The following is a 13,873-nucleotide window of genomic DNA, read 5'->3' on the forward strand; positions in this document are numbered from 1 at the left end:
CGCGCCTGCGCCGCCGGGGCCGGCCCCGCCCCTCGGGCAGCCGATCGCCCCGCCCCGCCCCCGGAAGTGTGGGCCGCGCGAGCGGGAGGGGGGGCGGGGCCGCGGCCTCCCGGGGGCCGACGGGAAGATGGCGGACTCGGGGTCCGGGCGGTGCTGAGCGGCCGGGGCGGCGGCGGGTCCCCAGCGCGGCCGGGAGCGCCATGTACGGGCCGGGCCGGGCGGGACGGGGCGGGGACGGGGCGCGGGGGCGCCTGGGCGGGCGGGCGGGGGTGGGATGGTGCGGCCCCGGGGGTGGGGGGGGCGCGGATGGGGGGGGCCGGCGGCCGGGGCCTGGCGCGGCCCGGGGGTCCCGGTCCAGGGGGAGGGGCGGTTCGGGGGTCCCGGTCCCGGGGGAGGGGCGGCCCGGGGGTCCCGGTCCCGGGGAAGGGCGGTTCGGGGGTCCCGCTCCTGGTGAATGGGCGGTACGGGGGTCCCGGTGTGGGAGGAGGAGCGGGCTGAGGGTCCTGGTACCCGGGAGGGAGGGAGGGGCGGCCCGGGGGGCTCGGCACGGCGGGAGGGGCGGCCCGGGCATCCTGGTACCGGGGGAGGACAGGCCCGGCGCGGCCCGAGTCCCTGTACCGGGAAGGGCCGGCGCGGGGGGCTGGGCACGGCGGGAGGGGCGGGGCGGGGGTCCCGGTGCCGGTGCCGGGGGGCTGGCCGCGTCCCGTGGCCAGGCCGTGTCTGCGGGGCTCCCTCCCGGCTCCGGCCGCCCCCCCCATCCCCGCTCTCGTCCCCAGGGTCTCCCGGTTCTCCGCAGCCCCCCGAGCCGGCCAGCCCTCGCCATGCTGCGCCTGCTGCCATGGCTCCGCGCTCTGACCCGGGAGGTCCTGCGGGGCCCGGCTGCCGGTGAGCGGCGCGGGGCCGGGATGTATCCCGCCTGCTACTGCGCGGGCAGAGCCCGGCAGCGCGCGGTGCTGCTGCCCCTGGACCCCTACGGCCATGGGCTGCTGCACCCCTTCCCGCCCGCCGCGCGAGGCCCCGGCAAGAGGAAGAGCTGGAGCTTCATCCACGAGAAGATGAGCTACGACACCTTCTTCACCATGAAGCGGCTGATCGAGCGCTCCCGCAGCGTGGGCGAGGTGCTGCGCTGGGTCACGCAGAACCCCGGCAAGGTGTCTGCCAGCCACTACCCCATCGCCCTGCACAAGCTGGGCCAGCTCCTGCAGCAGCAGCCCCAGGGCCAGGCGGCGCTGAACGGGGAGAGCCGCGGGCCAGCCCAGGTGCTGGAGCAGCCCGAGTTCCAGACGCTCTGCCAGGCCATCGTCAGCGGCTGCGCCAAGTTCGACAACTTCAGCATCGTCAACTGCCTGTACGCTGCTGCCGCGCTGGGTGAGTGGTGGGGAGCGGGGCGGGGGGGCTGGGATGGTGGTTGGGGTGAAAGGGGGGCTGGCCGGGCCATGGGAGGGGGAACGGGAACCGGTGTCTGGGCTCCCCCAAGAGTTTCTGGGGTGGCAGCTCCTCAGTGGAGGCAGGAGGGGACCTGGGGACTGAGTGCTGGGGGGCTGGAGGGAGCACCCAGCACATGGACCCTGAGGGCAGGTGAAGCCACACGGCGCTGGGTGAGTGGTGGGGAGCAGGGCGGGGAGGTGGGCAGGGGGGCCTGGGATGGTGTTTGGGGCGAAAGAGGGGCTGGCTGGGCCAGGCTGTGGGAGGAGGAAGGGTGTACTGGAACAGGAGCCGGTGTCTGGGCTCCTCTGTGGGTTTCTGGGGTGGCAGCTCCTCGATGGAGGCAGGAGGGGCCCTGGGGACTGAGTGCTCAGGGGGCTCGGCTGGAGGGAGCACCCAGCACGTGGCTGTGTCCTGGGAGGGGCCCCCTTTGCCAGGGGTCCCACAGGCTCCCCACCTGTGAGGTGCCTGCCCTCCCCACGCCAGTGGTCCCGCCGGTAGTCCTGCCAGCCCAGTGCTGCTCTGTGCCCCCTGCTCGTCCCCCCTGAGGCCTCGGCCCAGCCCCACACGGAGCTGCCAGTCCCAGGGGTGCAGTAACTGGACCCCACTGAGGGGCTGGGGGCTGTTTCTGTGCTGCCCCCTCCCTCTCGTGCTGTTGGCCCCGAGCTCGGGGCTGCCCCCAGCCCACCCTGGCCGTGACCCCGCTTTGTGCCCCACCAGTCACCCTGCCCCGCTCACCACTCACTAACGGGGGCACGAGCCCACCGTGTGGGGGGCCCTGAGGAGGGACAGAGCAGCTGCTGGGGCCAGTCCTGCGCTGCCCACCTGGGACGGGCCCCACGCTGCCTCAGCGGCTCCAGAGCCCCAGTGCCAGTTGGGCTGGTGTCACGGGGGGAGCGGTGGGCGTGCTGCCCGGGCCCCTCCAGCGCCGTGAGCCACGGGGGTCCCCAGATACCCCTCCTGGCACGTGGGGACGGCCTCTGCCTCCCTGCCCGGCCCCTCGGCCCCGCGTCCCGCACCGGAGGGACAGGATTGTCCCGGGGGCTGAGTTGGGGACACAGAGAGGGGGATGGGCTCTGGGCACGAGGGGATGGGCTCTGGGCAGGAGGGGTTGGTTCTGGGGAGCACTGAGCCCCGTTGCTCTGTGACCATCACCTGTGGGGCTGCAAGTCCTTCTCGAGGCGCCGTAGTGACGGGGGAAGGCTGAGGGTAAGGGAGAGACGGAGCTTCCATGGATGAGCTGAGGGGCTTCTGCCATGGTGGGCGGGCTGGGGATGCTCCGAGGCTCCTCGTGACCGCTCCCAGTGGTGCAGGTGCACTGCTGAACTGGTTGGGCCTCACCGAACTGGTCTCCTTCCCTCCCTCCCTCCCTCGGCACCAGCGCGGCAGAGCCGGCGTCCTTTGGCCACAGCCTGGTGCCTGGCAGTGCCAGGTGAAGGTGTGAGCTGGGGTCTGGGCACCCCTAACCCCTTCCCTGCTGCTGGTGCGGGCTGGGGTCCAGGCACCCCTCCTAACCCCTTCCCCTCACAGGGATGCCCAGGCAGTTGCCACTGGTGCAGGTTGTAGTCTGGGCACCCCTCCTAACCCCTCTCCCCTCACAGGGCTGCCCAGGGAGTCACTGCTGGTGTGGGCTGGGGTCCAGGCACCCCTCCTAACCCCTGTCCCCTCGCAGGGCTGCCCGGGCAGTTGCCATTGGTGCAGGTTGGGGTCCAGGCACCCCTCCTAACCCCTTCCCCATCACAGGGCTGCCCAGGCAGTTGCCACTGGTGCAGGTTGGGGTCCGGGCACCCCTCCTAAACCCTGTCCCCTTGCAGGGCTGCCCGGGGAGTCGGCGCTGGTGCGGGTGCTGGAGGAGGAGTCGCGCAGCCGCCTGGGCCGCTTCAACCAGAAGGACGTGTCCATGGTGTTCAGCAGCGTGATGCGGCTGCACCCCTCCAGCCCGCACCCCCTGGTCGAGTCCTGCCTCAGCAGCCTGGAGCGGCACCTGGAGAAGGAACGGCACCCCCAGACCCTCTTCCTGCTGCTCTCCTACTACCGGCTGCGGGCGCAGGCGCTGCAGGGGCTCCCGGCCTCCGACCAGCAGCTCATCAACAACCGCAAGATCCTGCGGCTGGTCCGGCACACGCTGGGGCAGGTGAGCGCCATGCGGGAGCACGAGCTGGCCCTCTTGGACGAGATGCTGGCCCTGTGCGCCCAGGAGGCCAACAACAAGGCCCTGGAGGCCATCTTCAGCTCCCAGCTCTTCTACGAGAACAGGCAGGAGCGCTTCATCCGCAGCATGGCAGGTGAGGGCGGGATCCCAGCAGGGCCTGGGGTGGGGGCATTGGGCTTCCAGCTGGGCCCGGGGTTGGGGGCCTGGGGTGGGGGGCATTGGGCTCCCAACTGGGACTGGTGTGGGGGGCACTGGGCTCTCAGCAGGGCCTGGGGTGGGGGCATTGGGCTTCCAGCTGGGCTCGGGGTTGGGGGCCTGGGGTGCGGGCATTGGGCTCCCAACTGGGACTGGTGTGGGGGGCACTGGGCTCTCAGCAGGGCCTGGGGTGGGGGGCATTGGGCTCCCAGCTGGGCCTGGTGTGGGGGGTGCTGGGCTCCCAGACAGGCGTGGGGTGGGGGGCATTGGGCTCCCAGCTGGGCCTGGTGTGGGGGGTGCTGGGCTCCCTGCCGGGCCCGGTGTGGGGGGCCTGGTGTGGGGGGTATTGGGCTTCCAGCTGGGCCCGGGATTGGGGGCCTGGGGTGGGGGGCATTGGGCTCCCAGCTGGGCCTGGTGTGGGGGGCACTGGGCTCCATTTGCCCTGGGGCCTGCTGTTCCTGAACACCCAGGTTCATGGCAGCCCCAGAGCCTCCTGTTCCCAAGGGTGGTTTCCTTGGGGGTCCCATCCTGGCTGCCCCCATGGAGGATCTGGCTCAGCCCCCCGACTCACGGTGTCTGGAAACCGCCTGGGGTCCGGCAGGATGGGTCTGGCTCCTGGAGAGCCGCGGTTCAGGCAGAGCCAGGCCCCCAGCAGACCCCACTGTGGTTTCCCTGCAGAGTGGCTGCCCAGGAAGGCGGAGAACCTCACCCCCTACACCATGGCCCTCATCGCCAAGTACGTGGCGCGGCACCGGCTGCGTGAGCCGCGGCTGCTCGACACCATCGCCAACTTCCTCCTGAAGCGAGGGGAGCAGCTGGACAGCAAGGTGTGTGCTGGGGCTGGGGCAACCCTCGTGTCCCCCCCAAAGTGGGGCCTTATCCCGCCCCAGGCCTGACCTCTCCTCCCCACAGGTGATCCAGAAGCTGGTGTTCCCCTTCAGCCGCATGAACTACCGCCCGTCCAACCACAGCGAGCTCTTCCCCAAGCTGGAGGCCATCCTGGAGCAGAAGGCGGGCAGCTCGCCCCTGGCCACCGTCAACATCCTCATGTCCATGTTCCAGCTGAGCCACTTCCCCCAGAGCGTCCTGCACCAAGTCTTCTCCCCGGCCTTCATCACCAACGTGATGAGTACGTGGGGCCTCTGCCGGGGCTGGGGGCCGGGTGGGGGTGGGTGATGAGAGTGTCGGGCAGAGCGGAGCCCCCCGGGCTGTGCCGGGAGGGTCTCCAGGCCGGGAGGGTCTCCTGCCCGGCACCCAGGCAGCCGCCCTCTGCCCCCAGGCAGCCCCTACGCGCTGATCGTGCGCCGCTACCTCTCGCTGCTGGACGCGGCGGTGGAGCTGGAGTTCCGCGAGTACAGCGGCCCGCGCCTCGACCCGCGCTACCGCGTCCTCATGTTCGAGCACGCGCTGACGGCCGACGAGGCCAACAGGAAGTACAGGTCAGCGGGGACGGGAGCTGGGGGGGACGGGAGGTGGGGAGGGTCCGTGGCCTGCCCCTGGCAGGGTCCTGGCCCAGCAGCGTTTTTGCCTGCATGGGAGGGGTGTGGAAACACGGGATCCTTTGGGTTGGAAAAGGCCCTTCAGCTCATCGAGCCCCACTGTTGGCTGGGCATCGCCTTACGAGCCCCCCGCTGCCATACTTGCCCCCTGCCGCCGTACGAGCCCCCCGCTGCTCCGCGTCCCTCGGCTGCGTGTCGAGTCCCTCGGCAGCCGTGGCTCAGCCGCTTCGCCAGGTGGCCAGTGGCCCTTGGGCTGGAGGAGCCGTGGCAGGACTGGCCATGCCACAGCATGGGCTGACGTGCCCCCCGCCCAGAGCAGCGCAGCCCCCGGCATTCCCTGCGCCCGGGGGGCTTCCTGCCTCGGCACGGAGGGGCTGGGGGGAGCGGGCCGGGCCGGGGTCCCTCCTGCCACGTCCTCCGACTCTTCTCTCTCCCCTCAGTTACAAGGGGCTGGTGGCCGAGGCGCTGCGGCAGCTGGTGGGAGAGGAGTGCTACCGGCAGGACGAGGTGCTGCCCCCCGGGTACTGCACAGGTAGCCAGCTGGGGAGGGGGCTGGGGGGCTGCCCGGGGCGGGAGGTTAACGGGGCAGAACTGGGTTTGGCTGCGATGTCACCGCTCGCCCTGAGACGCTTTGGGATGAAGCTCCCCGAGCCCCTCCTCAGCTGGGGGTCGGAGCAGGGGCTTCCGCCACGGGCTGGGGTCCCCTGGCCGGGCTGGGGTGCCGGTGCTGACCCCCGTCCTCTCCCCACAGACTTCCTGCTGTGGATTAACCGCGCGGGCACCGTGCTGCCTCTGTCCCGCGTCCCCGCGGCGTCCAAGGCCCCCAGCGCCGCCCCCGCCACCCTCTCCCTGCGCTCCAGCGTCCTGGCCCTCACCTCGGACTTGCAGGACTTTGCCCCCTTCGCTCCGGAGACGCCCAGCAGCCCCCCCGGCCCCCGGGAGAACAGCCTGGCCGGGCGGTTCCTGCCCACGCTGTGCCCTGCCCCGGGGGGCCCCTGCTACCAGCCCCCCTCGGACTACTACTGCGGGCTGAGCAAGGAGTCTTCCCTGGAGAGCCAGGGCAGCTCCACGCTGAGCAGCTCCACGCTGAGCAGCCCCTCCGAGTGCCTCTCGGCGCAGCCGGCCGGCACCCCCGACTGCTCGCCCAGGGGCAGCTCCACCGCCACCCTCTTCCAGTTCCCCATCGGCAAGATCCTGGAGGAGGAGGAGGAGGAGGAGGAGGCAGCCGGCTGCCCCGCGCACGAGCGCAGCCGCTTCCCGGGGGAGCAGGCCCCGGAGGAAGAGGAGGAGAGGAGCCCCCCGGCCGGCGAAGACCCCTGCCCTCCGCCCTCCCCGTGCCGGCCCAGCCCCAAGCGAGGACCGGGCGACGGGCCGCCGGGCGCCGAAGAGATCCAGAGGTACGCAGCCCCCCGGGACCCCCACCCCTGCCGTGGGGTGGGCGCCGGGCACGGTTTGGGGGTGCCACCCCTCCCTGCCGCTGCCGGGGTGACCGTCCTGCTCTGTCCCGGCAGGGTGGTGCTGTCGGTCAATGACAAGTGGCACTACTGCCAGAACTCGGACATCCTGGTGGGCTCCCGAGCCATGAGGGACCGGCACCTGCGGCTGCTGGGCTACTGCCTGGTCCAGGTAAGCAGGGGGCTGCGCTGGGGGGCTGTACTGGGGAGCTGTGCTGGGGGGCTGTACTGGGGAGCTGTGCTGGGGGGCTGCGGCGTGACGCTGGCGTCCCCGCGGTGACACCACCCCGGGCGCCGTCCCTTCTACTTCTGCTTCAGAGAGGAAGCACTGACTCATCCTCACCGCTCCTTTCCGCCCTCCCCCATGGCCCCCACACCCCCCAAGAGCTTCTCCAGGGGGGCGAGACCAGCCCTGGCACCCAGAGGAGAGCAGGGCACCCAGGGGAGAGGCCCCCTGCCCAGGGAGAGCTCCCTGCCCAGCCCCTGCCCCTCAGGGTTTCCCTCCCCAGAGCGAGACCCGTCCCACAGCAGGTGGGGGGAGAAGGGGAAGCTGGCTCAGCCCTGGGGGTGGGGTGGGGACGCCTGTTCCCTCTGCCGTGGCAGAGCAGTCTGGGGCCCAGTTGAGCTGCTCTCCTGCCCACCCCCAGCCTCCGGCTCCAGCCCTGTGGCTGAGGAGCCCCTGGGGCTGCGCTGCCCTCAGGTTCCTCCCAAAGCCTCCGGCGCCGTGCCGAGCTCCACGGCTCCCAGAGTGTGTGTGGGGCAGAGACTGGGAGAGGCGGCTCCATCCCCATCACTGCTCCACGTCAGGGCTCCCTGGATCTGGGAGCCCAGCAGTCCCACACCTCCTGAACGCCTCTCACGCCGCGGCGTGCCGGCGGCACTGAGCCTCTCGCACCACACTGGTGACGTCCTGTGCTCAGGAGACTGAGGCCCCGGGCAGTGCAGGAGCCACGTCCTGGCTCTGTGGGGCTCTTGCTTTTCCCCTTGGAGGTTATTTCTTCCTCTTCAGCAACCACATTTGGGGGTGGTGGAGCCTCTGCCCCAGCCCCGTCCAGTGCCGCTCGGCACCGTGTCTGCCTGGGTTTGGGATGTCTCAGGGACGGGTCTTCCAGCTCACGGCTGCTTCTCCGGCCCCTTTCAGTCCTTCTGAGGGGCAGCACCCGTGTGCCAGCCGCCCCTGTCCCCTGTGCCAGCCACTCCCGGGTCACCACGGAGGATGCCAGCGCCTCCTGGCCCCAGCGCTGCCCCGGGCGCTGCCGCTCTGCGCCGGCCCCTGGCTCCTCACGCTCCACTTGCAGCCCTCCCGCCTCGGCTGTCGCATCGTGTACGTCTGCTGGAGCAGCACCGGGCTGCCCGCGGAGCCCGGCCCGGCGCTGAGCTGCCCGCGGTGCTGAGCTCTGACACGGCGCTGAGCTGCCCGCGGTGCTGAGCTGCCCGGCTGTGCCGGCTCTCAGCCCCTTCCCTTCTCCCTCGGCTGCTCCTGGTGAGGATGTGATCCTCCCGGGGGTCCCGCTCTGGATCCTCCCCCGGGTCCTGCCCTGGGAGGATGGGGTCTCTTTGGGGTTCCTCTGGGGTTCCTTTGGTGCCGGTGGCAGCACCTGGCCAGAGTCCCGTGGGGTTTGTCTGCTCACCCGTGGTGGTCCAGGACCCACAGCAGCCCCTCTCCTTCCCCAGCGTGGTGTCCCTGGGCCACCCACCCTATCCCTGCACTGAGTTCTGTCAGTCCTGCTGCTCAAGGAGCCACTTCCCCCTGGGCTGAGACACGCTGGTGGGAGCTGGGGCACAGCTGGGGGGGACACGGTGTCCTGGGCACCCTGGGGGCTGCAGCGGGACCCTCGCCCTGGGCCGGGCCGTTGTGCCTGTAGCGTTCCTGCTGCTGTTCCTGGGGTGCTGGAGCGTGGCTGTGGGGTCCTGAACGAGGTCCAGGGGTGGTTTCTTACCTGCCCCGGGCAGCACCAACATCTCCCGGGGGCTGCCAGGGCCGTGGGGCCACAGGGGGGGCATGGGGGGGTCGCTGGGCCCTGCCCAGGTACCTCCTGTCCCCTGAGCCACAGTGGGGCCTCCGGGACCCCGTGTCCCTGGGGAAGGGCCCTGCCCTGACCCCCCACCCCTCCCACGGCTGCTCCTCGGCGCTGGCCCCTGCTCGGGGGTGCAGCCGGACCCCTGCGGCACACGGCGGAGCCCCCGGCCGCCTCCCCAGGGATGAGCCCCTTCCCCTCGTCCCCCTCGCCGCAGCCCCGGTCCCCACCCCGTGCTGGGGGGTGTCTGGGTTTCGCTCTTCCTCCCTCCATGGCAGTTGGGGGGGCTCGGGGGGGGCCAAAAGTGGTGGCCCCGCAGTGCGGCCATGTGGGGAGGGGGGGCACCAGGGACTTGGGACCCCCCAGCAGCCCCCTGCTCAGCGGGATGTGGGGCTGGGGCTCATCCAGCCTCCCCTTGGGAAGGGGCTGGGTGCCCCCCAGCCATCCCTGGCCGGAGGGGGTGCCCGGGGGTGCGCTGAGGCTCTGTCCCCCCCTTGCAGCTGCCCTACACGGAGCTGGAGAAGGTGAGTGGCATCGAGGAGGCCAAGCACTACCTGCGGCAGAAGCTGAGGGAGCTGCGCTTCTGAGGGCCGGGGGCGGGGGGCGGAGCGGGGGCGGAGCGGGGGGGCACCTGCTCCTCGGAGGGGGCTGGGAGGCGCCAGGTATTTATTGCTGTTAGTGGGGATGGGGAGCGGCTCGGTGCTGGGGGGGGGGTGTGGGGAGGGTTGGGGTCCGCGCTGCTGGGGGGGGGGGCGCCTGGCTGGCACCCAGCCCCGGCTGCGGGGGGTGTGTGTGGGGAGGGGGTGTCGCTGTGCCCCAACACCGCTGCTGGGAGGGAGGGCTGGGACTGCCCCCCCCCCCGCCTGCGGGGACCCCAGGGTCTGGGGGGACCCTGGGTTTTGAGGGGGGGGGGGGTGCGGCGGAGCCCGGGCAGGGTGGGGAGCGGGTTGGGCAGGGGGCTGCTCCCGGGGCAGGGTTGGGGGGTGCGGGGGGCGGGGGTCACTTTCCAATAAAACCGGTGAAAAGTGTGCAAAGTCCGTCCTCTTTATTGGACCCCCGGCCCCCCGCGGGGGGGGGCGCGGGCGGGAGGGGGGGTCTGGGGGGCCCCCCGGGCTCAGCCCCACTCGCTGCCGGGGGGTTATTGCCGTTAAATTAAATAAAACCCGGTGGGACTTGGGAAACGCCTGATTGTCGGGGGGAGCCCAGGGCCGGGGGCTGCGGGGGGGCACGGGGCGGGGGGCTGCACCCCTCGCCACGCCGGAGGGGACCCCAAGGCCGGGCACAGCCCCCGGCCCCGCGTGGGAGGAGTGGGGGGTCTCCGGCGGGGCGATGCCACGGGCCGGCGTCTCTTTGGCAGGTGTGTCCCCCCCCTCAAAGGCACGGGGAGCACAGGGGGGCTGGTCCCCATCACGGGGGGGGCTGGACCCCAGCGCAGGGCTCCTCCCCATCACGGGGGGTGCTGGTCCCCATCACGGGGGGGTCTCGTCCCCATCACGGGGGGGTCTCGTCGCCATGGCGGGGGGCTGGTCCCCATGGCGGGGGGCAGCAGCCCGGGGGTCCCGGCCGCGCCCGCCCCGGGGGCTGCCCGGGCTCACACCGGCATCGGCATCTCGTTGTACTCGTCCACCCCTTCCCGCTCGTCCAGGATGGGCTCGGCCTCGTCCGCGTCCAGCTGCGGGACAGGCGGCTGAGGGGCAGCACGGGGGGTCCCCGAGCCCCCCCAGCCTCTCCCGGCCCCCACGGACCCCCCAGCGCCCTCCCAGCCCCTATGGATCCCCCTCAACCTCACCCAGCCCCCGCGGACCCCCCCAGTGCCCTCCCAGCCCCCACAGAACCCCCCCAGCCTCTCCCGGCCCCCAAGGCCCCCCGCGCCCGGGGCTGCAGAGCACTTACACACTTCATCTCGCGCTCGGTGAAGATGCGGCTGAGCAGGCACATGCGGAGCGGCACGGTGAGGATGAGGATGAAGGGGAAGGCCAGGGAGGCCACGGTGGACATGACGGCCCAGAGCACGGCCAGGCAGCCCAGCTGCAGCCCGGTGAAGAGGTGCATGCGCAGCGTGCGGACCTGCGGGGGGGGGGCGGCTCTGGGTGCCTGGCGGACCCCCGGCCCCCCACAGCGACAGCCTGACCCCCCCCCCCCCCAACCAGCACCAGGACCCCCGGCCCCCCCACAGCGACAGCCTGACACACCCCCCCCCCAACCAGCACCAGGATCCCCGGCCCCCCACAGCGACAGCCTGACACACCCCCCCCCAACCAGCACCAGGACCCCCGGCCCCCCCACAGCGACAGCCTGACACACCCCCCCCCCCAACCACCCCCAGGATCCCCGGCCCCCCACAGCGACAGCCTGACCCCCCCCCCCCAACCAGCACCAGGACCCCCGGCCCCCCACAGCGACAGCCTGACCCCCCCCCCCCCCAACCAGCACCAGGACCCCTCCCCCCCCCAGCCCTGTGGGGTCTGGCTGCCCCTCAGGAACCACCCCAGCCCCCCAAAAGGCTTTGGCAGAGCCTGTGCCACAGACACCCCATCAACCCCAGCGCCAGGGCTGCCCTGCACCAGGGTCTGGACCCCCGAGACCCCCGTGAGGACCCCCCCCCCCAACCTTTTTGACGTAGGGCACGTCGGGGTGGTGCTTGGGGGGCATCAGCAGCAGCTGCAGGCGCTCGTAGAACTGGATGCCGTTGAGGGAGGTGACGCCCATGTAGAGGAAGATCCCGAAGAGCACGGCCAGGGGGATCTTCTGCAGCAGCGCCCCGATGACGATGGACAGGCCTGGCCAGAGCGGGGTCAGCGCGGCGCCCGGGGAGGGGCCGGCAGAGCCCTGGCTGGGCAGGACTCGCCCCCCAGCCCCCTCCTCCCAGCCTGGCCACCCCCCGCCCCAGCCACCCCCTGCCCCGCCTGGGGAGGATCCTGCATCACCAGGGACAGGCTGGATGGGACTTGGGGCACCCCAGCTCCCAGCAAGCCCAGGACCCCTCCACCCCGCTCCACAGCACCCCAGGGCTGCCCAGCCCCCTACAGCCCCCCCCCCCCCCATCCACAGCACCCCAGGGCTGCCCAGCCCCCTACAGCCCCCCCACCCCCATCCACAGCACCCCAGGGCTGCCCAGCCCCCTACAGCCCCCCCCCCCCCCCATCCACAGCACCCCAGGGCTGCCCAGCCCCCTACAGCCCCCCCACCCCCATCCACAGCACCCCAGGGCTGCCCAGCCCCCTACAGCCCCCCCATCCCCATCCACAGCACCCCAGGGCTGCCCAGCCCCCTACAGCCCCCCCAGCCCCATCCACAGCACCCCAGGGCTGCCCAGCCCCCCCCAGACCAAGCAGGGGATTGGGGGGGGGCGCGGGGTCCGCGGCGGGCAGGGCTGGACCTACCGACGAGCACGGCCACCAGCAGCCCGGTGACCCGCTGCTCCTTCACCTCCTGGATCTTGGGCTTGTCCCCGGGCGCCACGGCCTTGCTCATGACGGTGAGGGCGTTGGCGTGTGTCACCGAGCGCACGGTGGCCGCCGCCAGCCAGGGCAGCCCGAAGAGCGCGAAGAAGCCGCCCATGGCCACGATGAGCAGCAGGTCGAGGTGGAAGCCGGAGCCCTTCTGCAGCATCCGCTCCTTCTTGCTGATGATCAGCCTGGGCACAAGGGCAGCTGGTCAGCAGCGCTCGGCGCGGCGCGGCAAAGCTCGGCACGGCGCGGGGTGGCACAGCACGGGGTGGCACAGCACGGGGTGAACGCAGCGCGGCGCAGCTCGGCACAGCACTGCACGGCATGGCGCAGCAGTGCATGGCACAGCGGGGCATGGCCGGGCACGGTATGGCACAGGGTGGCACAGTGCAGCACAGGGTAACGCGGTGTAGCTCAGCATGGCACGGCACAGCATGGCACAGCACAGTGCAGGGTGGCACGGCATGGCACAGCACAGCACGGGTGGCACAGCATGGCACAGCACAGTGCAGGGTGGCACGGCATGGCACGGTGCAACTCATCACGGTGTGGGGTGGCACAGCCCAGCACAGCACGGGTGGCACAGCACGGCACAGCACAGCACGGGTGGCACAGCACGGCACAGCACAGTGCAGGGTGGCACAGCATGGCGCAGGGTGACACAACGCGGCGCAGGGTGGCACGGCACGGCATGGGGTAGCACCACACGGTATGGCACAGCCTGGCACAGCACAGCACGGGGTGACTTGGCGCGGCGCAGCTCGGCACGGCTCCTTTCGGCATCCCCTGCCCCCCACGGCCCTGCCGGGCCCCCAGCCCGGCCCCGCCGCGCTCACGTGGTGATCTGCGTCTCCATGAAGATGAGGATGAAGACGAGGATGGCGGGGAGGCCGCTGGCCACCATCATCCAGACCGGGAAGTCGCTCTTCTCGCCCAGGGGGTTGATCACCCAGCCCCGCTTGTCCGGCGCCGTCACCGAGAACCCGTTGGGGACAGTCAGCTTCTGCAGGGACGGGACAGAGGCGCTGGGGGGGCACTGGGACTGCCCCCCACGCACCCCTGGCACCCCGCTCCCGCAGAGCAGGGGGGCTGTGGGGCCAAGACCCACCGCAGATGGGCTGGAAGGGCTCTGGCAAAGGGGGGGAAGGTGAGGTGCCGGGAGCCAGAGGCGGCCGTGGTGGGGACGGACGGTGCCGCTGACACGGGGAGCTGGGGCTGTGCCAGGGCAATGTGGGGAGGGGGTGTGGGTGCTGCCGGGGCAGGTGGGCAGTGCCAGGGCCCTGTGGGGAGGGGGCGCGGTGCTGCTGGGGCGGGCAGGTAGCACTGACCTGCGTGAAGGTGTCCTGGATGCTGTAGTCCACCAGCACCATCACCAGGATGGCGATGGGCACCCCAAAGTCACCGATGAGCCGCCGGATCTGGGGGAAAAGCAGCGTCAGCCCGACCCCAGCCCCCTCAGCCCGACCCCAGCCCCCTCAGCCCAGCCCCAGCCCCTTCAGCCCGACCCCAGCCCCCTCAGCCCAGCCCCAGCCCCCTCCACCTGACCCCAGCCCCCTCAGCCCGATCCCAGCCCCCCTCAGCCTGGCCCCAGCCCCTCAGCCCGGCCCCAGCCCCTCAGCCAGACCCCAGCCCCTTCAGCCCAGCCCCAGCCCCTTCAGCCCGACCCTAGTGCCCTCAGCCC

The 13,873-nt window shown here is 72.2% G+C and overlaps 2 protein-coding genes across 2 annotated transcripts in view; one reads left to right on the top strand and one right to left on the bottom strand.

The window, feature by feature from the left end:
• The first annotated feature begins 74 nt into the window (after positions 1-74).
• On the top strand, positions 75-9,421 carry FASTK (Fas activated serine/threonine kinase). The gene is made up of 10 exons (XM_084260119.1): positions 75-202; positions 777-1,368; positions 3,240-3,710; positions 4,451-4,599; positions 4,685-4,901; positions 5,052-5,211; positions 5,712-5,803; positions 6,023-6,668; positions 6,783-6,897; positions 9,244-9,421. Exons 2-10 carry the CDS (start codon positions 822-824, stop codon positions 9,328-9,330), a joined length of 2,484 nt encoding a protein of 827 aa, XP_084116245.1. The 5' UTR covers positions 75-202; positions 777-821; the 3' UTR covers positions 9,331-9,421.
• A 345-nt stretch (positions 9,422-9,766) lies between these two features.
• SLC4A2 (solute carrier family 4 member 2) overlaps positions 9,767-13,873 on the bottom strand; it is a 17,930-nt gene continuing 13,823 nt past the window's right edge. Inside the window, exons 15-20 of the mRNA XM_084260728.1 lie at positions 13,521-13,610; positions 13,029-13,195; positions 12,127-12,380; positions 11,354-11,523; positions 10,637-10,810; positions 9,767-10,415 (exon numbers count right to left, since the gene is read on the bottom strand). Coding sequence (XP_084116854.1) covers positions 10,335-10,415; positions 10,637-10,810; positions 11,354-11,523; positions 12,127-12,380; positions 13,029-13,195; positions 13,521-13,610 — 936 coding nt within the window. The 3' untranslated portion in view covers positions 9,767-10,334. The remainder of the gene's footprint in view (positions 10,416-10,636; positions 10,811-11,353; positions 11,524-12,126; positions 12,381-13,028; positions 13,196-13,520; positions 13,611-13,873) is intronic.

The sequence above is a fragment of the Gallinula chloropus genome (genome assembly GCF_964237585.1).
Source record: "Gallinula chloropus genome assembly, chromosome: 2".
NCBI lineage: Eukaryota > Metazoa > Chordata > Aves > Gruiformes > Rallidae > Gallinula > Gallinula chloropus.

Bases quoted from the DNA above. Each gene is read 5' to 3' on its own strand.
- FASTK (XM_084260119.1), top strand. From the start codon at position 822: ATGCTGCGCCTGCTGCCATGGCTCCGCGCTCTGACCCGGGAGGTCCTG. The intron at 4,600-4,684 runs GTGTGTGCTGGG...TCCTCCCCACAG, and splicing joins GGGAGCAGCTGGACAGCAAG to GTGATCCAGAAGCTGGTGTT. The intron at 6,898-9,243 runs GTAAGCAGGGGG...CCCCCCTTGCAG, and splicing joins TGGGCTACTGCCTGGTCCAG to CTGCCCTACACGGAGCTGGA.